Raw genomic sequence first — 24,591 nt, forward strand, 5'->3', positions numbered from 1 at the left:
GAAAAGACCTTATAAATGAAAATCATATTAATCTGATCAGGCAGACCTTAATGCCTATGGTGTTTCACCTTTTCTATATATACTGTGAATTTAAGAACCAAGCTGAGTAGCTTCTTACAAGCAGTCACCAACTTACACAGACACATATTAATGCTTCCTGAAGTTTCTACAGCTAAACAACAATATAACCCCCAACCCTCTTCAATCTCCCTCCAAACTCCTACCCATTGCCAAGGTTCCACACCTCATTGCCCCTCACGGCCAGGGGAAATAAGTTTCTGGAATCCAGAGTAAAAACTCAGGAACGCATTTTCCTACAGAAAGAAATATAAATTGTGATCTAGAATGCTGAATGTTATAGTTCAGCTGCACTTTATACAGGCTTTTGTAAACTAAAGCCTAAATAACCCAACAATTCAAAATAGCATTTCTATGAGAAAATGCATTCCAGGTTTAAGAGAATTAGCACGCCCCCATGGTAGGTTGGTGATCATCTATATAATGCCACCAAGCACAACTAACCTCTGACTAAAACTGACAAAAAATTAAATCACATGTTGCTATATAATGTGACTATTCATTCTACAAGCACAGGTTCAACAGTTTCTACTTTCTCATTCATTGAAAATCTGTCCCAATACTTACATTTAACATTTCAAAATCATTGCTTTCTAAGCCCTGTGTGAGAAGGACTGGAAAGCTGTTTGTCTGCAGAAGGTCGTCCCTCTTCCCTTTTCTATCTAGATCCATGGCACCAAGGCGCTCCTCGATGGTAGCCTACAGAACAGAAACACCGTTAAGTTAGCCAGACAAGGACTGGGGGATTGCAAACAAGCTCAGATTCACATCTCAGGCACAGAAAGACATTCTCAACATCATAGTAGTATTGCGAAAGAAAAGTGAAAAAAGTCCCCACTGTCTAACAAAAAACAACTACCTAAGAACCACATTGGGGACTGAAGAAATGGCTCTCCCAGAGGAACCCAGTTTGATTCCAGCACCCACATGGCAACTCACAACTATCATTAGGGCACCTGTTCCAAAAAAATCTGATGCCCTCCTGTGGTCTCTATAGGCACTGCATGCACAGAGTACACAGACATACATGTAGGCAAAACACCTATAAAAATACAATTAAAATGTTGTTTCTATTTTACCTTTTTTTTATTAAACAAGAGAGGCACATGCCCTGGACACATAAATCACAAGTCCTCTAGGAAGATTAAAAAATGAAAAAACTTGGCAACTTATTACTAAGATACAAGCAAAGAGCTATCACACCTATGCTTTCCCTAACACAGCTATCCCTCACAAGTATCCATCAACTCAACTTTGTCAAGAATATAAAGTGGGATGGTGGCGCACGCCTTTAATCCCAGCACTTCGGAGGCAGAGGCAGGCGGATTTCTGAGTTCGAGGCTAGCCTGGTCTACCGAGTGAGTTCCAGGACAGCCAGGGCTACTAAGAGAAACCTTGTCTTGGAAACAAAACAAAACAAAACAAAAAACAACAACAACAAAAAAAAAAAAAAAGAATATAAAGCAGGGCTGGCAAGATGGCTCAAACAGGTAAAGAAGCCTGTCACCGAGCCCACCAACCTGACTTTAAATCCCAGGAACCCATGAGGTGAAAGAAAGAACAATTATGACAGGTCGTCCTCAACCTCCACACACAACAGGCAAAACACACTTATAACACAAATACACACGCACACACTCACAAAAAAAAAAAAAAAAAAAAAAAAAAAAGCAACCAAAAAAATTTTAAAATGCCAAAGTTTATAGCCCTATAAGGTCCATGACCATCACTGTGGAAGACCAGCTGGCACATAACTGGTTACCAGGGTTGCTCAGACAGCCAAGAGAAGAGGCATCATAGGAACTCAGCAGTATGCGAAACCCAATGAAAGTCATCACAGCAAACCCTGATTTAATCTATTCAATTATCTGGCCAACTATGAGGAAATGGCAAAATCTGCTTTTAGTTAAAAGCCTAAAAAACCAGTTAAGTTCTGCAAGCTTTTCAAAAAACAACTCTAACTCTGCCCATTACACTCCCTACAATTTCTCAACCCTCAAACCCAAGTGAGTGGTCATTACCTCATTACTGCCCAATTTCCTCTTGCTCTCGGCCTCCTTGGGCTGGGTGGGCGGCAGCTTGATTGGCGCATGATGTCCAGGAACCCCAGGCACCAAAACTTTTGCTTCAGAATTCATTACCGGTGTTTTCACCTGTCACACACAGTACCAGGGTGTGGGAAAGATACAGCTTAGTTCTTGTGCTTCCTAGTTAACCAAAGCAAACAGCCCTCCAAAGGCTTTTTCACCAGACAGTGTAATACAATGTACTAACCACGACAGAAATTCAAGACAAACTGTTAACTGAATATTGGCAAAAGCTCATGGTTTTAAAGTTTGTAATATCTCATTTAGAGTACAAAGCAAGAAAAATAAAACCTACCAAATACTGTGTGATTTTAAAAATGTTCAAGTTAAACACATTTCACAACTTCCAGAATTAAATCTTTGCCAACCATGCTCAGACAGCCAAGAGAAAGGTGTCATCTCTGAAACTCAGCTAGATGCGAAACCATGTGGCAATCATCACAGCGTGAGTTGGCTTTCCTTCCTACTTCATACCAAACAAGGTATCTCCGTGTCTACAGCAAGTCATACTCAAAGCAAAGCCGAATGCCCTAATGAGTCCGAGTGGCAAGGAACTCCAGCGCCATTGTGGTTTATTTTCCCTGAAACACATTTTGCTAACCAAAGCTGTGCTCCATCAAGTTCGGATAAGCAATACTGAAGTCTGCTATTCCCATTCAGTCCTACAGTTTCCTATCCAGATCATCATGCACTGCACCAACAGCACAGCTGTGGCTCTACAACGCTTCTGTCTACATGCAGTGCCACACTTATAAGACAGAAGCATAAAGAGGGGATAGTAGAGAATAAAAAAGAGCCAGGTGTGGTAGTGCACACAACCAACACAACCCAAAACTAAGGCTGAAAACTCCCGAGTTTTAATCTAGACCAAATAGCAACATCTCAGAAGACAGGAGAAAAAAATAAAGTCAATCTAACACAGTGGCACTCATGATACACACTATATTCAATTCAATTTAACCAAATCTATTATTTTTAACATAAAACCAATGATGTGCTTACCTTGGTTATAGCAGTTTCTACTGTTGGAGCCCAGCAATTTGAAATGTCTCTTTCCAAACATATATGAGTATCTTTGGAGTTCAAAGCCTGGACATGGTTTTTCAAAGGCAGATGAAAAGAAAAGAAAAAAAAAAAAAAAAAAAAAAAAAGACGGTCAAACAAAGCAACCACCAATGATGCTGTTTTCATAAAGTATATCAGTCAGCCAATCACCACCAGGACTCATGGCAGCTGAGCAGAAGGCCCTGGTGCAGTATGTACTTGTTTATGGACCACTTGAGCTTCTCATTTCAGAAAAAGGTATGCGATCCAACATTCTTATTAAAACAACCAAGTCCTACCCTAAACAAGTTCATTCTACAAGCAAGTTGAGGACAGCACTGCTTACTAACAGGCTGTTCTGAGAGGGAGCTGCATGTCCAGGCAGGATGCTCAGTGAGAGAACAGGAGGCACATGCATGCAAATTACTTAAGTCCAGAAAAGTTGTCTGTGGGCACGTTATTGTATACCATGTAAATATTATTCTTGTATTATTCAAGTGCTGATTTCTCTGCCCTCCTCCCCCATGGTCAATAAATGATGATCCACCAATGGCTGAGCAGAAGAGAGAATAGTTAGACTTCCAATCCCAGCCATAAAGCTTGATTAAATAAGCCTTATAGTCTCTGTCTCATTTACTTGGGAGCTGGCCAGGATCACCTTAAAACTGTTTTAACACCATATGGCTGGAATGTTATTATCTGTAAAATCCAAACAGAGAACAAAGCCGATTATTTGGAAGGACTCCCCATAGAGCCACCTGACGTTTCCAGCAGCATCTTCTTCTTGTTTAATTAATCTGCATGCATATATACAATCAACTTTTCAAAATATTTCTCGGATTGACAGATAATAACCTGAAATTCCAGCACCCAAGAGACAGAAGCAGTAGAGCCCCTTCCACATTCACAGTCAGTCGGGGTTACCTAACAAGAGCCTGTGTCAGTGGTACATAGGTTGTACATGAATGGGGCTAGCATTCTAAGAAGAAAAATGAATGTTCTGTAATAAACTCCAGAGAGCTTATTTGGCTCCACAGGAGCCTAAGTAAAGCATTATAAAATCAAGCTTAAGCACTTACTGAACAAGACTAAGAACTTCAAGTCTTTACAGAATATTCTGTAGTAAAAAATGTCAGGGCACTTCCATTTCTACTTAGAGAACACAGTGGGCACCCAAGGGCTACCGAATCATACTCGTGCTGACAAAAACAGTATCCAGTACAAACAGGAAACTAGGATTATTTTAAACTTAGTTATATAGGAAGATTTCTTAGACAAAATACCCAAGAGGTAACACTCAATATCTGTTGGATAAAGAAAAATAAAAGAATTCTGAAAAATTAAACCAACCACTGAAAGTTTTTTAATTAGAGAAGGATGTTTATTTTCTCTGAAGTATTCCAACGAGGAACCAAAATAACTCCTTTGAAAATCTGTTGTTGTATCCAAGGTAGCATCTACTTACCACTCGCTCGATGGTAGGTTGAAACCAATTGCCATACACAAGCAATAAGGACATTTTGTCTAAGCAAAAGCCAGCTGCTAGAATAGGGATGGGTTTTGGTGTTGCTTTCTTGCCCTTTCCAGGTGTTGCTATCTGAATTGTGCAATTTGAAGTCAAGGGCTTTTTGCAGTGTCTAGGAGTAAAGGGAAAGGAAGATTAGAGAATCAAGTCACACAAGACCCTGCCCTCATCTCCACAGCTCCAACTCAGGCTCTTCACTATACCCCAACCGCACTTTCTCAATGCTACCCCACTTCTTCAACACTTTTTATCATCTCAGTTTTAAGCATCACTTTACGAAACCTTTTCAGCTGCCTTCTAGTCCCCTAACTCCACAACTGTCTCTATGCCCTGAACTGTGCACCTGACCGTCATTTATCTCTCTTAACTATTTTCAACAGCTTGGACAGAATAACTCTCTTGAACCTTAGGTCACAAATCCTCTGCTTAAAACTCTTCTTCAAGGGGGGATGGAGAGATGGCTTAGCAGTTAAGAGCACTGGCTACTCTTTTAGGACTCAAGTTTGTTTTTTTGGTTTTTTGTTGTTGTTGTTTTGTTTTTTGTTTTGTTTTTTTGTTTGTTTGTTTGTTTGTTTTTTGTTTTTTGAGACAGGGTTTCTCTGTGTAGTCCTGACTGTCCTGGAACTCACTCTGTAGACCAGGCTGGCCTCGAACTCAGAAATCCGCCTGCCTCTGCCTCCCAAGTGCTCAAGTTTGATTCTCAGTACCTACTTAGCAACTCAAAAGGTGCAGGGGATCCAAGACCTTCTTCTGGACCCAATGTATGCCGTGCATGCAAGTGATACAAATATATGCATGGAAGCAAACACCCATATGTAAAATAATTAGAACAAAACAAACTTTAAAATGGCCTACCTGTGCCAAAGAGAAATGTGAAAATTCTCAGCAGTCCTAATTACAAACTGAAAAGCATACACTGTACACACAGTACTGTGTAAATTCCTCAGGCACTATACATGAAAATGCTATTCTTTAAGAGAACTAAATGGAAGGAGACACAACTTGCAGAGCTTTTATTTTTAGCCTTTCTTGGTATAATAGAGACCAGGCCCTGGCACTGTGCATCCTAGGCAAGATCACAGCCCTTGCCTCCAGAATGTTCTATAGTAGTGCACACTTCTTTCCCAGCTCTACCTACTTCTTGGTATCAGGAAAACAGGACAGGGACATTTCACTGAGTGGCATGCCCATAAACACAGGCAAACAGACCTCCATGGAAGATAAAATGAGTCACAACTCACACCAACCCACAAGCAAGTCCCTCCCAAAATTTTATTAGTATCACCAACATTCACTACATATACTCTATGAAAAGCCACTCTCCTAACCACAAAGAAATGACATGGCCTATCACACCCCGCCCCCGAACTTGAGTTCTTCACAGTCCCATGGACCCAGAATGGCTTCACAATAATCTAATAAAACGAGCAGGAACAGAATGCAAAGCATGAGGTGGGATTATAACACAAAGGAACACAGAAACAAGCAATTCTAAGTTTAAAACCTCTTACTTACCCATTTAATATGTGTTCAAAAAGATGAACTTGACCATCTCTGCAAACAACAGCTAACTTGACAGGCTAAAAGATAAACAGGGTTGATTAATTCCTGTCAGTTATATACCCATCTTCAGTTTAGTTCATGAAAACTGAACTTTTGTCCCATCTCCTTAGTAACTAGAACAATAAAAACAGCAACATATTTAAAAACCACTGTCAGGGGCCAGTAGATGGCTCAGCCAACAAGTAAAGACATTTGTCATACAAGGATAGCAACCTCAGTTTGGCCAACCAGAATCTATATAAAAATGGAGAGAACTGACTACAGAACTGTCCTCTGCCCACACAGATGCATACAAGCAAACAAACTTGTTGGATGGACAGCCATGGCCATCTGCTGTAGAGCAGGCTAGCTTCTGCCTCTGGAGTGTTGAGATTAACGAAATCAGCATCTCAAACTGACTGTTCTTGTCAAACTGTAATGTCAAATGTTATCTTGGAGGAGCACAAGCTGCCTCCAAGATAAACAAAAAAAGGCAGTGTCTGAATGACCCTGGAACGTCCCAGTACAGAACATCACAGCAGCCAGGACTGACAAAAACACCGCTTCAAGTCCATGGAGGAGAAGGGCGCACTGCTCCTGGGTTCTGTCTGTCACCTCTACAGTCCTCTGGTCTGGGGCTCCATCCATCACACTTTTGCTATCAGCTTCCTGTGCGGAGGACTGAACTTCTGAAGTTCTGAAGCTTCTTGAGAAAAGCTTTCTTAATATTTAGTACTGCCAGCATCTTGCCATTTGTATTCTAAGTTATGTCTAGTGCAAGAATTCAAAGAATTGAAAGAACTCAAGGATTAAAAGAATGGCCAACCACACCATGGAACACTAAAATACAGGCTGGGAAAACAGGAGGGCATGGAAAGCTCTCAGAATTAGATTTTAGGAAGCAAGGATGCTCCTGAAGAAGTGCCAGCTGTCCTTGAAGATCAGAATCAATCACCAAGGCAAGGCCATCCCATCACCACATTTAATACCTCCCTTTTCCACGACCCCACAGATACATCTAACCCCAAACTACTGGTAACTAACCAATTGTTTCCTAGATCAGAATCAAGGTTTTATTTTGGACCTTATGACTAATTAGTAATTATTACTTAAAATTTATGTGAGAGATAAGACTGGGGTTTCTTGATCCATTATTCAGTTTAATATGTAAATGCCTTTAAAGAGCCTGTGAGGGAGCTGGGAGTAGATTCAGTCAGCTAAGTGCCTGCCACACAAGTGTAAGGACCAGAGTTCAGTCCTAGCACCCACATATATGCAGGCGTGGTGACATGTCCTTTTTAGTCCTAGCACTGAAGAGGAAGAAACAAAGACGGAGGTGGCTCACTGGCAGTCCAGCCAGATAACCTAACCAGCTTACATTTTGTTGGTACTCCCTAATATCCACATTTGGATTATTAAAACAGAATTCAGCAAGGGCATTAGATGTGGGCAAGGGATAGCTCAGTTGGTAGTTTGCTAGTATAAACAGAATCCTGGGTTCAATTCTAAATCCTCACATACCGACCATGTAGTATAAATCTAGAATTCTTGCACCTGGAAGTAGATGTAGGAGAACGAGATGCTCAAGACCATTACCATCAGCAACATAGTAAAGTGAAGGGAAGCCTGGAATAGATGAGACTCTACCTCAAGGAAAACAAAACAGCAACAATGAAGACGAGAATTTAATTGGGCATTCTGGTACATGCCTATAATCCTAGAGCCTGGGAGACAGGGAAGAGAGTGCCATGAATTCCACGCCAGCCTGAGATACACAGCAGCTAGACAGCAAGACTGTCTCAGGGCTGGAGCAATGACTCAGAGGATACAAACATAGAAGACCCGAGATCAAATCCCCAGGATCTACATAAAAAGACAGACAGGATCACACGCATACCCGTGACTCAGCACTGGGAAGCAAGAAGATAGGAGGATCCCAGTGACTTGCTCATCACCACCCTAGCTCCAAGCTTAGTGAGAAACTCCACCTCAAAAGGTTAAATAAGAATGGCAGAGCAGGATGCCCAATGTCCTCATGTGGTTTCCATGTGTACATGGGCATGTGTATCTGCACAGACATACACTTACACTACATACAGACATACACACAATAAATACCATCTTTTAAAAAGTTCAGTAACTTAAAGGGGAAAAAAAATGTGTGTGGTGCACATGCACGAGCATGGATGCGGGGCCAACAATGTTAGGTATCTTCTTCAACTGCTCCCCAGATCATTTCTTAGGGCAGGATCCCTTGGTGAACCTTTACTTCCCAAATGCTAGGATTACTAGCCGCTAGCACACCTGAGTGGTTTGACATGTGTTCTGGAGAACCCGAATAGCCAACAATTTATGTACTCATCAGTGCCTTTGTCATAACTTCTGTAGACTCTAAAATGAATTCTCACACCAAGCCACTTACCTCTTCTTTGTTTTCTGACAAAGTCAGGTCAATATAGACAGGCTCATCTGTGACTGTAAACGACATGACTGCACTCTTCTCTTTGTTCTCTGACCGGACCTGCCTAGATAACAAAAGCAGTCAGTAGGTAAGAGGACAGACTTCCCGAACAACTAGGTAGGTCTATGCACCTAGTGTGTGCCTGCTGCCCACACAAGCCAGAAACAGAATTAGGTTCTCTGAAACTGTAGCTACAAACCTGGTTATTCCTAACTGCTGAACCAGCTCTCCAGCCATTAAGATTTTTTTGTTAATGGATCTAAATGTGTATGTGTTGTGTTTGTACTAACTCGAACACAATTGTGTTATGCCTAACTTTTTTTTTAAGTTTGAATTCACTTATATGTATTTATTTGTTTGTGGGTTTTGTTTTTTACCTTTGGGGTGTTTGTTTGTTTGTTTGTTTGTTTGTTTTTGAGGCAGGGTTTCTCTACTCAGCCTTGGCTGTTCTGGAACTTCCTCTTAAGACCTTACCTGCCTGCTCCTCCCAAGTGCTAGGATTAATGGCCTGCACCTCACGTGGCCACCACAACTGTTTAAAGTGGTATCTGAAGACCAAACAAAGGCCTATGTTCGCAGAGTGAGCACTTAGAATCTGTTTTCTCCCCAGGTTCAATCTGTACACTTGTATACTTTAAGCTCTACAGTAATAAAGCTAGGTACAAATTAAATGGCAAAGAAAAAGTTAACATGTGACTTCAAAGTATGCTTCTGGGACTGGAGGAATAGCTCAGTGTTAACAGCATTTACTGCTCTTCCAAAGAACCTGGATTTGACCTGAAGCACCCTCGTGGTGGCTCAGAACCATCTAGAGGTGCAGTGCAAGAAGATCTGACACCCTCCGTAGACTCCGAAGACACTAGGCATACAGACAGGAGACTTACATGCTGGAAAACACCCATTCAAATAAAATAAAAGAAAAATCAGGACTGGAGAGATGACTCAGCACTGGCTGCTCTTCCAGAGGACTGGATTCAATTCCCATCACCTACAACTCAAGTGGTATACATAAAAACCACATGAGGACACTGGGCAGCTAGAAATACAGTCTGTAACTCCAGTCCCAAGGGATCTGACACCCTCACCAAGATATGCGTGCAGGGAAAATGCCAATGCACATAAAATTTAAAAAAGAGTATTAAAAAATACGCTTTAAATTTAGTTCTATTGAGAATTTATTTCCTACTAAATCTTGTATTTAGTCTAGAAGAAAATTAACTTATATGCAGTAAATGTACACTTTAACTTAACCAACTTACCATCTACCCTGACCCCATGAGCTGTGACAGATTTTTAAAAGCAAAGCTGAATACCAAACCCAAAACAGCTACATACCAGACATTAAGTAATCGGTCATGTACTGCTCCAGATAAGAAATAAAGGCCTGTAATCCCATCAAAAGGCTGGCTCTCATTAGGTCTGATGGTCGTGAACCTAAGCGATGAAACAGGCGTCGCATGTCCTGTGAAGTGCTAGAGGAAGTTAAATCTCGTTTAGGAGACAGACTATAAACAGTGCAAAAATAAGTCCTTACACATCACATGTAACAGCAGCACCTACAGCAGAGGAACAGTTAAAATTCATCCCAAACAAAAATCTACTTAGGCTCCATCTTTCCCTTAGGCACACCTGAACATTAAACACAATTCAGACGCCTCTCCTACAGCCCTACTCACCACCAGCTTCCTTCACTTCTGAATCAAGCCTGCCTGGTTGTATCCTCTCTCCTCTTTGTTCTGCTTCTCCCGTTCCCAGACCTGCCTTTTTTTTTTTTAAAGGGGGGGACAGGATCTTGCTGTGTAAGCTATGTTGTCCTAGAACTGCTTCAACCTCTTAAGCATGGGATTAGAGGCACAAACCACCATTTTGGACTTGATTCTACCGTTTCTAAAGGGGTGCTCTGGTGCTCAGACACAGCCAAGGAATTGTAGGTCCTCATGTTGCTCTCAGTGAGTCGAAACCACAATTTTAAGGCATCATCACAGCACCATATTCAACATCCCCAGTACAACTTATTTAAAACTCCTGATAGCAAATCTCTACAAAATGCTGGTCACACATGAAAACAACTATAATCACTGCATAACATTTTAATTCAAATTCCACTTGTTTTACTCATTTGAAAGCGCATGTGAACATGACTGAATTATTTAATGTAAAAAAAATCAGATTTGAAAAATGTTACTATTAATCCTATTATTTTTAAAGTCATTTTGGGTGTATGGGGTCTTTGTCTACTTGTATGGCTGTGTACTGGGTGCACAAAGAGGCCACGAGAAGGGGTCAGATCCCCTAGAACCACAACATGGTGCTGTGAATTGAACCTAGGTCCTCTAGAAGAACACAAATTACTTGGCAACTGGTAACTTTATTATTATTTTTTTCTGAAAAGATCTCTTGTAGCCCAGGATAGCCTTGCTACATAGCCACGGATGACCTGAGACTTCCGATCCTCCTCCCTTTGCTTTCATTGTGCAAATATGTACAGCCATGCATTACAATATATGGTTTACTCAGTGCTAAGGACTAAACCCCATGGCTTCATGCTTGATAGGCAAGAACTCTACCAACTGAACCAAAACTGAGCCCTGTTCAATTTAATCTATCTATAAATAGAGAACTTGGGCTTTTTATTAGTTTGCTGAGACTGAATCTTATTTGTTGTCTCAGCAGCTAGAGCTTTATTCTCCTAATAGGAATATAGATACACATTACCACATTAACACACGTGGGCAAGCATCCGTGCCGGGCGTGAGGGTGCTTTTGTTGCTGCTGCTGCTGCTACTGCTACTGTGCTGCTAGGACTGAACCCAAAGCCTTATACATGTGAGGCAAGCTTTCTACTAATTGAGCTAGGATCCATACTGTTAAAACAATATTCCATGACTCCAACTTCTAAATACTTGCTCTATAGAACTGTAATTTTCAACTCACTCTGTAGACTTCTTTGGTCTCCAAAACCCAGAGTTTGATTGTTCGACCAGCAGAAAGTAACATCTTTCCATCTGGGCTGATACACAGGGAACTGACGCTGCTATTGTCTCCTTTCCATTTGCTGAATTGTGGAGAGAACCAAAACATCACAATGAGCTAAGGAAACTTTATCAAGAGTAGAAAATGACAAAAAGCTAAGTCGGACATTAAAAGTACTACTTAAGGTCCCGTGCCCTACAATCTTACATGAAGTTAGTAACCCCAGACCCACCACTACAGTAAAGCCTCCCTGACAAGGTAAGACTTCTCTTTGGCAAACACAAGATGAAAAGCCCCTGCAGTATCAGGAGCTGGTGGACAAATGTTATGAGAAAGTAACACAGAGAGCTACACACTCTGTGACCATGAGGTAGACTGCTATGCCCTAGAGCCCTGTTGTCTCTGGCAGGCTAGTCTTTAATTCCCTTGACAACACAGGCTTCTCTGAAGTTCCCAGAGGTTATTTCTATCTTAGAGCTACATTATGAAGTCCTGGAAGCATGTCTAATTTCCTGTACGTAGTAATGCTGGGATAAGCAATGGGGAACCTGGCTCTTCACATATATATGATAAACAAGGGGCAATACTTAAATGCAGTAATGGCTCCTTTGTATCAATAAGAACCCAAAATGAAAACAAAGCGTATAAACAGGCAGTTATTAGACAAATACTGCTGAAAAGCAGAAAACACTCGAACTCACTAAGAACAGAGTAACAAAGTACAAAAAGTCCCCCTTATCCTTACTGGCTTTTAAACTTTCCCAATTTTCATCACTATCCATGATTTTAAGGCTCCTTTACAGTAATTACTCATTATGCATTCACCATGACGACACGTATTTAAAAGGCATACTCCAAAGGAGGAGGGGGAGAGTCTCAGGAAAAACTGCTTGCCCCACGAGTAACAAAAACTGAGTCCAAGCCCCAGTACCCATATTAAAAATAACCAGAATATAAATTAATTCATTAAAAAGAACAACACTAAGGCAAGAGGACCCTTGGGGCTTATTGAATAATCAGTCTAGCCAAATCAACAAGTTCCAGGCTCAGCAAGAAACCTTGTCTCAAAAAAACACAACAAAAAAGATGAAGAGTACCTACCCGATGAAGACACTCTGGCCTCCACATGCATGCACACGTGCATGCGTGCATGCACGCACGCATGCACCCCCAGCCCCCCACACTCGAGCGCACACACACACAAGATGAATTCCTCACACTGCCATAAAACCAGAAAAACTACCTAAATCTGCTTCCCTCCGTATGTAGAGGATAATACCAGTGTCCCCAGCAACCCCCGCTGGCAATCACAACCAAAGAAACTGTAACTCTTATTCTGACAACTTTTCATTATTACAGATTGCCAAGGCTCAGCCTACTATACTACAGCAGATTTGTTGGCACATGTAAAAAGCACTAGAGTACACTTTTAATCCCAGCCCTCGAGAAGCAGTCAAGCAGACTGGGGCTAGCCTGGTCTACACAGCAAATCCCTGAGCAGCCAGAGCAATAGTGAGTAAAAACCTGTCTTAAAAAAGAGGAAGAAGAGCTGAACAGAGTGTCAGCCATCAAGAGCACTGGCTACTCTCCAGGACCCAGGTTCAACCCCTAGAACTGACATGGCACTTCACACCAACTACAACTCTAGCCCCAGGGATCTGACATCCTCATCTAGCCTCCATAGGCACTTTTCCTGCTTGTGGTGTACAGACACACGTACAGGCAAAACACCGACACATAGAATAAAAGTGATAAAGACTGTTTTACTTTAAGGACAAAGCACTAGAGCAGAGCACACTCCTTGGATTGGTATGATGGGTCGCAGAGTGATAACCCATAGAAACCTTCAACGCCTTTGGACTGCTCTACAGAACCCCAATAGATAAAGAGACACACACTCCTAGGATTTCAATTCTTTTACACAATTTCATTTCAAATACCAACAAGAAGCCAAGATTCTTCATCAATTTGAAGAATGCTTTCAATATGAAAACAAGGACTACATCCAACAATTCAAAACATGCCACCTCATAGAGATAATAGAAGTACAAAAGGAAAATGTTGAAATCCCACAATATCATTTTCAAAGCTATATAAAGAAATAAAACACAATAAGAACAAATACATAAAGTGGAAAATCATAGAAAAGTGAGAATATTTAAAAGACCAGGATGTTCCCACCAAGCACCAATAAGTTTCCTTCAACACACAGGGAAGTCATCATGGTGGTGCCCACCTGTGTGACAGCAGCCAGGAAGTAAGGATTGTGACATCAGTTCAGGTTTCTGAAAACATGCATAAGCACACAAGAGACATCGGGGGGGGGGGGGGGCTGGAGAGATGGCTCAATGGTTAAGAGCACTGACTGCTCTTCCAGAAGTCCTAAGTTCAATTCCCAGCAACCACATGGTGGCTCACAACCATCTGCAATGGGATCCAATGCCCTCTTCTGGTGTGTCTGAAGAGAGCAATGGTGTACTCATACATAATAAATAAATCTTTTTTTAAAGTATGGTTTTTAAAAGAGAGGAAGAAAGGAAAGGAGGGAGAGGGAAAGAGGGAGGGAGATAAGAGATATCAGGGCCTACAACAAAGCTCAATGGGGAAAAGTGCAAGCTGCCATGCCTAACAGCATAAATTCAATCCCCAGACCCATGGTGGAAAGAAAGGAGACCACTGCAGGTAATATAAAGCTGTAAACTCAATTATTTTATGAGATAGTACAGTTTGGTAGAAAAGAGGTCAGGCATTTATCTAACCCATTTATTTCTTAACTGTGCAGCAGGGACACACCAGACTCATGTTATGATTAAATACAATGGTATGTCTAACATGCCAAACAGTTTCTATATGAATGATCATGAACTCTTATCTAGAGTACATGTAACTGCAAGCCCCACCCCAGCCCACTGTTCAAGACTCTCCATGGGTTTCTTCTGGCCAGTCACCAGCATCTAAGGATGATGAGCAGTTAAGTACAGTCAAACACTGGTCCACTCACCTAAACTTCCAGCCCCAACCCCTTCCTTAGATGGTGAACCCTCCTTGCGACCACATACACTGGGTCCTTCTTGTCTTTCACTTTAGTTGTATAAAAGGCCCCCACCCCCAAATCATTTCTCTTCAGACCCTAATTCTTCTAACTAAAGGATACTGTCATCCTAGACTGTCTGTTATTCCCTAGGGCACCCACCTCTGAATTAATTTATTCACTACCAAGTTAATCTTTTACTTTCTTATCCCCTGGCCTTTGCTCTGGCCATATCTGTATTCCTTTGCCCATTCTTAGAAGGCTTATGCACCTATCTATCCTACGTTCACCAGGCCTTTCCAACTGTACCCTGCTGATCTGACAAATAACCTCATGCCACCTCTGACACTTCTTGTTTTCACTGTGTACCATTTAGCTGCTTTCCCGCTACCCAATTCTCCTTAACCCCTCTATTTCACTTGGATGTAGTAAAAGCTTGAATGTCCAATCTCACTAAAAGTTCCTAGAGAACCGTCTACATAACCTTATGAATGTATATATTCCCTACTGGGTCCCAAAAGATGCTGGGCCAACCTCACTTCCGGGCATCGTACTCACCACTTTACTTTGCATGTCTGTATACTCCACTCCACAATATACTTATCATCTGAACAACTATATATGCAGTCATTGTCTTGATGCCACTGTATGCAATTGACTCTGTTTTCATGTCCACCACTCTACATATTAAAAAATAAAAAACAAAGAAAGTCTTACATAATAGCATAGCATAGCATAGAATTCTGAAATTAAGGAACATTTACCTTAAAATCTTAGTCCTTAAACTAAGGCCTTAACTACATCTTCCTATTTAGTTTCCCAACATCAAATATGAGGTGAACCAGCAAGATCTTAAAATGTTAATTTTCCCTGTTTCTCTGTGTAGGAAAAACCTACTTCTACATCCTCCAAGGGTGGCAGACTAAATGTCATTTGTTGGGATAGAAGTGGCAGCATAAGACCTGAGCTATACTAGAAAGAAGTAGTGGACCTACACCATAGAGTCCAAAAACTGACTTCTTTATGAGACAAGGACTGGCCTAGAGTTTGTGTAAACAGGGATACCCTAGAACTTACAATGATTCTCCTGCCTTTGTGTCCCAAACACTTGAATCACAGATATATACCAATGTCCAGCTGAAATCACCTTTTAAGGTGTTTAGCTGAAAATAGCACCACCTGCCAACCAGGATGGTGCTGGCCTCTAATCACAGCATTGGATATTTTGAAGCCAGCCTAAGCTACACAGCAATGTGCTATCTCAAAAGGGGAAGAGGGAGCTTTTTCTCAATAAAGAAGTCAGTATTTCTTTAAGTAAATCCATGTGTGACATAGACAACATATGTGTGAACATTGCTTTTATCGTTGTTGTTTTCCAACAAGAGAGACAGAGCCCACACAAGGGACCACCCTCCACTTGGAGAGATCATATGTACATTTGTATTATATGTCAAAGCTTTATATCTTTATAATGTATAACAGACAATTCTGGTGCTAGGTGTGTATATTTATGCTTGGAAAGTTGTGTTATGTGCACATGCATGTGAGAGTGTTAGCCAGAGGACAATTTCAGATGACATTCCTCTGAAACCAGTTTGTTTTTTGTTTTTTTGTTTTTTGTTTTTTTAATTTTGTGACAGGGTCTTTCCCTAGCCTGAAGCTTGCCAAGTAGGCTAGGCTGGCTGCCCATCCAGCTCCAGAAAGCTGTCTGTCTCTGCCTTCCCAGTGCTAGGATTAAAAGCATATTCCACCAATGCCCAGCGTTTTTAAATTTCATGTGGATCCTGAAGACTAAATCCAGGTCCTTCTGCTGCAAGGCAGTCAGTCATCTTACCAACTAAGTTATCTCCTACTAATGTAGACAATTTCAAAAGGCAGCTTAAAGACAGATCAATTTTTTATGTTTTTAATTTATGTACATGCATGTATGCCTATCTGTCTTCATGCGCATGTAGAAGCCCAAAGAAGAAAACCAGACATTTTTCATCCACTGAAAGCTGGGGATTTTCTTGTTGCTATTTACATGAGCCTTTCAGGGTGGCAATAATGCTACTGAAGCCAGGTACTATTCTTTCCACTAGTGATGATGACAAATGAAGAAGACGTCTAGAAATCATTCTTAATTCTAAAATCTTGACTCCTTAAGTACACTTATAAATTCAAGAGACTACTTGAATGGTGGGGCAGGGAAGTGTCCATTCTTTTGTAACAGAAAAACTGCAAGTTTCCAAATGATCAATAACAGTTATGTACTGAAGGAATTATCCAATTTAGTGCAAACTTCAGACAATCACTAGATTACAGCTAGTTTTAGATAGATAAAAACTGCTCGTATTATAACAATAAAAACAAAAATCAGAAAACTATTAATGACCAGATAAAAGTCATCTTTTTCACCTTTTTCCATTTTCAATTTCATGTCATTCCAGATGTTCTATGGTAGATGCTGGTTAGAATGGAAACCCTCCTGCCTTTTTCTTTTATACAGTAAGCACTCTCTATACAGACATCCGTCCAGTGAACAAAAGCACACTGTAACAGACATAACTTAAAAGCAAGTATACCAGGGAAGTGACTCTTCTAGAGCCTGACCCCACACTTCTACAGCTTGAGGCACTGGGTTACGACTATGCAACACAGTTCTGCCTGGCCGCTGGATCCACTGCCCATGTGTTTCAAGAAGACATGGCTAGAAGGACAGACAGGGCATTATTTCTCCTGTCTTCTTGTATGCACCATCCCAACAGTTGGCTTCTGCACCTGTGGTAGGACAAACTGAAGCCAACAGGCAATCTTCCAAACCTGGAGGAGCCAGTGTCATCCCTCCCTTCAAAGACATCAGGAAGCAGTACACTCTCCTGAAATGTGCGCCCCAAGCCCAGAGCCCCTGGTCCTCAAAGTGTTAGCAAAGTCAACTCCTATGGTCTCAGCTTCAGGAACAACTTCAAGTGCCTCTCTGGTTCCCTCTAAGAGGTTCAGTGGTCTTCCTAAAGCCGCTATCTGTGCTGACTTGCAAGTCCTTCTGATACCTTTTGACTTTAGTCAAAAGTTCTCTGTACTCTAACTCATAAGTAGGAATTACCTAATACAGCTTTTTACAAATATCATGTAGTTGTTTTAATGGAATGGGAAACTGTTGCTACATAGAGCTCAGCGATAACTTGAAGCATTTTTAATAATCTCTAATAATTAATTTGTCACATCTTTTACATAAATACATAAATATACTTACTACTAATTTACTGTGTAACTCTCCTTTTACTGTACTATACAATAAAATGCTACCAACTGCTGTGCCAAGCGCCAACAAGTCAACCTGGTCATTCGTTCCTATAACTTCTGATTTCCTTTTTTTCCTTTGATGACTTTCCTGGAAAAAAAAAATAAGATTTTAACTTAGCATTTCAAATATACACCAAAACATCACCAATGCCTGTGTACTTTTTAAGTTTCCTGGCCCACTTTCCACCCCTCTAAGTAGGTAGGCAGCAAACTGTATCACTTCACATGCTCTCAGCACTCAACAGACCCAAAAGCCTCAACGTTCCTTCTACCTCTTAAACACCAACAATTATTCCTAGCAGGTCTGAGGAAAACCTCTCTCCAAGGAAAGAGATCCACACCAAAGCTATGAACCCACACATCCAGGCCCAAGCAGCTACTTCTTCCATTTTCCTCAAGCTCTAGCTTCACTTTTAAGAAACACCAACATTTTTATATTCACAAACATTAACTTCGATCTGAGTCAACCAATATTTTTGAGTGACAGCATGACCTGGTCAATGTCTGGATAACGGTTAATCTAGTATTTTCCTGCAAAGTTGCTGCTTCTACTGACTTTAAAGATCCGCTATCCATCTAGTGGGAAAATGACATCAGATGTATTTCAAATTTGATATGATACAGCTCGTATCTGGCCATCAAAAATAACCAGTGAGCAGGCTGTGGTATACCAACCATCTAAGCCCAACACTCAGAAGATAGAGGCAGGAGAATCAGCTCAAAGCCACTCTTGGCTACATGAGAACCTGTCTCAGCACTTGAAAAACAAAAATTAATGCTCTCAACTTAAGAGTACCATTACATCAGAGTTTGTGACGCTGAAAATTCTATTAACTTCCTTCATAAATTTTATAAGTATGTATGAGCCCACTTACATGTATGTGCATCATGTGTGCCTGATATCCAGAGGCCAGAAGAGGACATCAGACTCCCCTGGGGAACTAGAGGCACAGTTGGGTGTTAGCTGCCATGTAGGTGCTGGGAACATTGCTCAAACACTCTAGGAGAGAGCTCTTAACAGCTCCTCCCATTAACTTCTTAGACCTTCCCAACTTATGCAAATATTTAAATGTTAGTATAAGGAAGCTCTAGAAGTCCATTCTTCTGGCATGAACACTAATACTCTAAGAAAGGAACTTCTCTTACCCAGGCAGGGTCTCAGCTCCACAGCAAAGAAACCCAAAACAAACACAAATCCACTCAATTCAAGAATCGATGATGAAAGCAACAACGATGCCTATGCAGGGAAGAATACCGAGACAGAAGCAGCAATGGCACAGCATGCCTGTAATCCAGCACCTGGGAGATTCCTAAACAAGACTAGGAGTTCCAGGCTAGCCTAAGCTTCCTAAGCTCCTTTCAAAATAATTAAGACGGGCAGACAGACAGACAGACAGACAGACAGACAGGTGATAGGGAGACAGATGACAAATAGACAAATCAGTTGATCAAGGATATCTTTTTTATGATGGATAGGTGATAGGTAGATGATGGATAAATCAATTGATCAAGGATTTTTTATGATAGGTGATAGATTTTTATTTTATGTACACTGGTGTTTTGTCTGTATGTCTGTGTGAGGATACTGGATCCTGAAGTTATAGACAGCTGTGAGCTGCCATGTGGGTGCTGGGTATTGAACCTGGGTCCCTTGGAAGAGCAGTTAGTGCTCTTAACCACTGAGCCATCTCTTCAGTCCCTCAAAGACTTCTAAAGCATATTTCCCCAGACTCCTAAAGCATATTTTCCTTTTTTCCCTCCCTATTTCTTTGTTGTCTTCAAAGGGTATATTTGAAGAATTTTATTTATAGAACATTGACAAATTAAAAAAACAATCAACAAAAGTAACTTTTCACTTAAAGAAACATTTTTGCAAGTCCTTAGAAATGTACTGTATTAATAAATCCAACAGAAACTATAAGAAAAAACAAAATATAGTCTGGAAGTCTCAGCTTGAAACACTGAAGCTTCTTAATTAGGGATATGCTAAGCCCTGTATCAGTCTCATGGTTTTTAAAGTGACTTTAAATGGCCCCAAAACACAAATGTGATTTCTACATAAAGTTAAGAACAGAAACACCTATAGGAGTTGGGGGACACTAACCTAAAGTTAGTTTCAGATTTTCGATTTTCAGTAAAATAAAAGCAAATATTGTAAAATCCCAAACTTTGCAATTCTGAAACCCCTCATAATCAGCTACTGCCTTACCTAAGTTTCTCCTTCCTGTGTGGGCATAGCTCTAGTCTCCATTACAGAAAAGCTTGAAGGCAGCCCAGGCTATCTAAAATTCTGACTATTTGAAAAGAGGTGGGCATAGTGGCACATATCTTTAATTCAAGCACTTAGGAAGCAGAAGTAGAAGAATCTCTGTGACTTCAAGGGCCAATATCACCTATATAGCAAGTTCCAGGACAGGACAGCCAGAGCGACATAGTAAATCTCAAAAAATAAAAATAAATTTGTTTATTTATATATTTATTTATTTATTTATTTATTTATTTTGTGTATGTGAGCACACTGTGGCTGTCTTCAGACACACCAGAAGAGGGCACCAGGCCCCATTACAGATGGTTGTGAGCCACCATGTGGTTGCTGGGAATCAAACTCAGGACCTCTGGAAGAGCAGTCAGTGCTTTAACTGCTGAGCCTTCTCTCCAACCCAAATTTAAAAAAAAAAAAAAAAAAAACTCTTCAATTGAGCATAGTGGTTCATATACCGGTAATGCCTGTACTGAAGAGCGTGGGGCAAGAGAACGGCTGTAAGCAAGGCCGGCCTGAGATACACAGTTAAGTCCTATCTCTCAGGGGGAGAGGGGATCTCAAAAAACAAACAAACAAACAAAAAAAAACAAAACAAAAAACAAAAAAAAAAAAAACTTTTCCTAAAATATATTCACTTTATTTGGGCGGTGGTAACACACACCTTTCATTTCAGCACTCAGGAGACAGAGGCAAGTGATCTCTGAGTTTAAAGCCAGAGTGTTCTACAGAGCAAGTTCTAGAACAACCAAGACTACACAGAGAAACAGTCTCCAAAAAAACCAAAACAAAATAAATTCATGTTTACTTTATCTAAATCAAATTATATACAAACTAAAGTTTCTCGAAGTATAAAACAAAAAGTAGTCCAAATATGCTTTACTACAGATTCGTTTTTTAAGAGAAAAAAAGTTAAACAGTATTATCAAATCTTTATTTGTCCCTATTTCTATTTCTGGAAGTAATGGCAACCTCCTTAACGGCAATCACTCTGGCATATGTATTTCATAAGAGTGAAAACTACACAGCCCAACAAGTTACAGATGTATCAAAACAAATGATTCATGTTCTTCTACAACTTTAAGGATCATTCACTGGTCTAAAGCTAATTCACTATTTAAAACAATCTCAACCCAGTACTGAGGGCAGGGAAGAATAGAAAGAGATCATGGACTCTAGGCTTGCCTGGGCTTCTGAGTTCCACAGCAGCCTGAGTAAATGTAGCCCCATCTCAGAAACAAGGATGGAGTCTGGACCAGGGCTCAGGGTTAGAGCATTTATGAGCAAGTTCAGTCAGTCCCAGCACAGGCACACACACAAAGTAAATGCAACTGTACATACCTACCCATGCTCAACATGGGAAGAATGATCATCGGGTCCACCACATAACACAGCAACCAAATTAGTAAGTTAGATGACCAAAGTGCACTTTAATAAAAGACAATGGCTTAAAAAATAGTCATGTGTCTGTCTCTAAGTGCCCACAGAGGCAGGGTATTAGATTAGATCCTTGGTACTCCAGGCGACAGGCATTTGTGAGCCACCCAATGTGGGTGCTGAGATCCAAACTCAGGTCCTCTGACTGGGCCATAAGTGCCCACTCCTAACTCCTAGTTAGTGTCCCCTCCAAATCTAGTGTTACAAGTACAATTCCGTACAAACAGTCCTGAATCCGGGTCAGCACTACTGATTCCAGCTCCACTGCAACACCATGCTCTCTAAACTTGACACACTCTTCCTCCAGAAGCCTCTTGCTTCTCCTAAGAAATCAGACTGTGTGAGACCAGCAAATCCCGAGCTGTCCATTCCTGTTAGTCACAGCTGGTCCCCCTAAAGAACTCAGCATTATGTCACATGAATACTGACTGTACATATAATGCTTAAGGAATGAGAAAGGTTGTTCAAGGATCTCTAATTGGAAAATCTGGCATGAAGACACTAGGAGTAATAGTCTTTACTAACTTTGTATTAGTTTATTAAAAGACTGCTTTCTTAGAGTAAAGATATTTCTTTATATGAGCTAAGCAATAAACACCAGAAGCCCATCTGATCAAGGGCATCAGAAAGCTGAAGCAGCCACACATGTGTGACTTCAAAAAGCAACAAGTTATAGACAGGCTGAGGACAAGGGTTTAAAAAGCATAACCAGACAACCAGAGGTCTGACTGAACCTGTCAACAATTAAGCAATGACTTTTTAGACAGACTGCTGAGTAAGAGTTTGTATACACATGGAGGCCCATACACACTCAAGGATACAAATAAAACATCTAAGTTTCACAAAACATCTGGGCATGAAGACACACTCAGCAGGAAGATCTCTGAGGCCCGTGTGGTCTACAAAGTGAGTTTCAGGATGACCAGGGCTGTGTGGCACAGAAAATCCTGTCTCTAAAAGTTTCACAGGACAACTTATCCTCACCATGTCTTTACCTTTCCGTTCTATCTCACTCAACACTGTTAGAGCCCACTAAACCTAGTTTGTGACCCACTAATGCATCAAACAGGTCTTAAAAACTGACCTTAGACACTGAAAATTATGTTCAATTTTTAGTAGGTAGTTTTTAAGTCCATTTTTGACCTGTTTTAATGGTATTTACTCTGGCAAATGTATTTCATAGGTAAGAGTGAAAAAGTATACATCTCACCAAATTACAAATATCAAAACAAATGTTCTACCAACAGAATCTAATCTGTAACCTTTCCCTTCCTTTGAAATGTAAGTACTTGACCTCCAGGCTGTCAGGAATGCAGCTGAATTGTGCTGTATCTCCAGAGTGGGGACTGAAGAGAGCTTAAGTCTTTCCTAGAAATCTCATCAGTGTTTCGGTCCAGCTCTAAGGCCTGGAATGCCCTGTCCTTCAGGCAGGCTCTAAGCTGTATGTGTTCATGTTTCCACAAAGCACGTGGAAGCCAACTGTGGTCCCAACATCAAACAGGGCTGGACTTCCAGGTTTTACTACCAGAGGATGAAGAAAGAGAAGTTGGGGGGGTGGGGGTGGGGGGCGCCAAACAGGACGGGTTTCTACATGGCTTAAATGTGTGGCTCTAGCCTGCTACTAGGCTAGTAGCTTCAGTACAAACATAAACCAGAGAAGTGCTAAATGATCACGGCACAAACTTCAAGGCCTTATGGTAACTCTAGATACAGGAAAACGCAATCTAGCCTTTTAAACTTTTATGAAATGCCACTACAACCTAGTAGTCAAGAAACGCAGTGTGAACCTACCTTTCTCTACTAGTAGAGCATCATCAGACATTGTCCTTGTAGCAAACTGCCAATTACTAACCCAAGTGCAGGCCACTCATATGTACTTCTTTACAATAAATACAGCACTACATGAGGTCATGAGTCCAGACAGAACATTCACTGGTTCATACAATAACCACTTACTATGGACCAAGTCTCACTATAACAATCATTTATACATTACTTCATTTAATCCTGGAAGTAGGATAATATGTCTACTTCCACACTGGAGAGTAAATCCCATGCCTGACTGTACCAGTATGCTGGGAACATCCTTTTTATGTTTCATACTTTAAACACTCAAAAATGTAAAATAAAGTAGGTTCATCTTGGTACTTAAAATAGCAGGGCACACAATCCAGTGAGCCCAAAACAGAGGTTGATCTGCTGCCACAAGCTTTGATCCACATACTACCCGAACCTATAAGCCCACCCCCACCACAAAGCAGACCAGTTAATTCCACTGTTAAACTGCTTCTCTAATTGTTCAAATAAAACTGATGCTTCCTAAGTCACATCCCCAGGATGGGAACAGATAAGCTCTGCAGCCACCCAGGTTCTTGGTTCCATGATAAAGTAAAGTGCAAGGGGACTAGTTACTAGTATAAGGGGACTGGGACACTACTTTATTAGTGACCAAGGCTTAGGTTACACCGTTCAGCTTCCTGAGCCCTGGCTGCTTCTCTGCTCTGATTTTGTGGTACTATTAATTAAACCCAGGGCCTTTGATGCACTAGGCAAATATTCTATCTTTAAGCTACATCCCACCCTAAGTCAGTTTATGCTAAAAGCACTAATTCCCAGACATTTAGTAGTTACATAGTAAAAATGGCAACATATAGATAAAAAGAAAGTGAAAGCATCAACACCTGGGCAGCAGGGCTTGCTGGGGACGGAACCCAGGACTCTGGGTAGCTAATCCCAGGCTCCTCTGCACTGCACAGCCTGCACACCACTTGGCTTCATTCAGAACCAGGACTCAGGGCAGATGTTTTGTCATACAAAGTTGCTTTAATTTGAGGAGCTTTATTGAAAACTTAAAGTTGGGCTCCTTTAAAA

At 40.9% G+C, this 24,591-nt stretch overlaps 1 protein-coding gene and 3 non-coding genes across 4 annotated transcripts in view; all 4 read right to left on the bottom strand.

Annotated features, from left to right (window-relative positions):
- Wdr43 (WD repeat domain 43) overlaps window positions 1–24,591 on the bottom strand; it is a 40,413-nt gene that overhangs the window by 13,982 nt on the left and 1,840 nt on the right. Inside the window, exons 2-11 of the mRNA XM_034514372.2 lie at window positions 17,974–18,111; window positions 15,300–15,421; window positions 11,672–11,792; window positions 10,073–10,209; window positions 8,699–8,801; window positions 6,250–6,314; window positions 4,675–4,846; window positions 3,168–3,254; window positions 2,100–2,231; window positions 646–777 (exon numbers count right to left, since the gene is read on the bottom strand). Coding sequence (XP_034370263.1) covers window positions 646–777; window positions 2,100–2,231; window positions 3,168–3,254; window positions 4,675–4,846; window positions 6,250–6,314; window positions 8,699–8,801; window positions 10,073–10,209; window positions 11,672–11,792; window positions 15,300–15,421; window positions 17,974–18,111 — 1,209 coding nt within the window. The remainder of the gene's footprint in view (window positions 1–645; window positions 778–2,099; window positions 2,232–3,167; window positions 3,255–4,674; window positions 4,847–6,249; window positions 6,315–8,698; window positions 8,802–10,072; window positions 10,210–11,671; window positions 11,793–15,299; window positions 15,422–17,973; window positions 18,112–24,591) is intronic.
- LOC117717381 (small nucleolar RNA SNORD53/SNORD92) lies at window positions 1,846–1,921 on the bottom strand. The gene has a single exon (XR_004607879.1). It is a non-coding gene; the product is annotated as a small nucleolar RNA SNORD53/SNORD92 (small nucleolar RNA).
- LOC117717477 (small nucleolar RNA SNORD53/SNORD92) lies at window positions 2,535–2,612 on the bottom strand. The gene has a single exon (XR_004607950.1). It is a non-coding gene; the product is annotated as a small nucleolar RNA SNORD53/SNORD92 (small nucleolar RNA).
- Window positions 10,641–10,725, bottom strand: LOC117717382 (small nucleolar RNA SNORD53/SNORD92). Its single transcript, XR_004607880.1, has one exon. It is a non-coding gene; the product is annotated as a small nucleolar RNA SNORD53/SNORD92 (small nucleolar RNA).

Source organism: Arvicanthis niloticus, chromosome 11, assembly GCF_011762505.2.
Source record: "Arvicanthis niloticus isolate mArvNil1 chromosome 11, mArvNil1.pat.X, whole genome shotgun sequence".
Taxonomy (NCBI): domain Eukaryota; kingdom Metazoa; phylum Chordata; class Mammalia; order Rodentia; family Muridae; genus Arvicanthis; species Arvicanthis niloticus.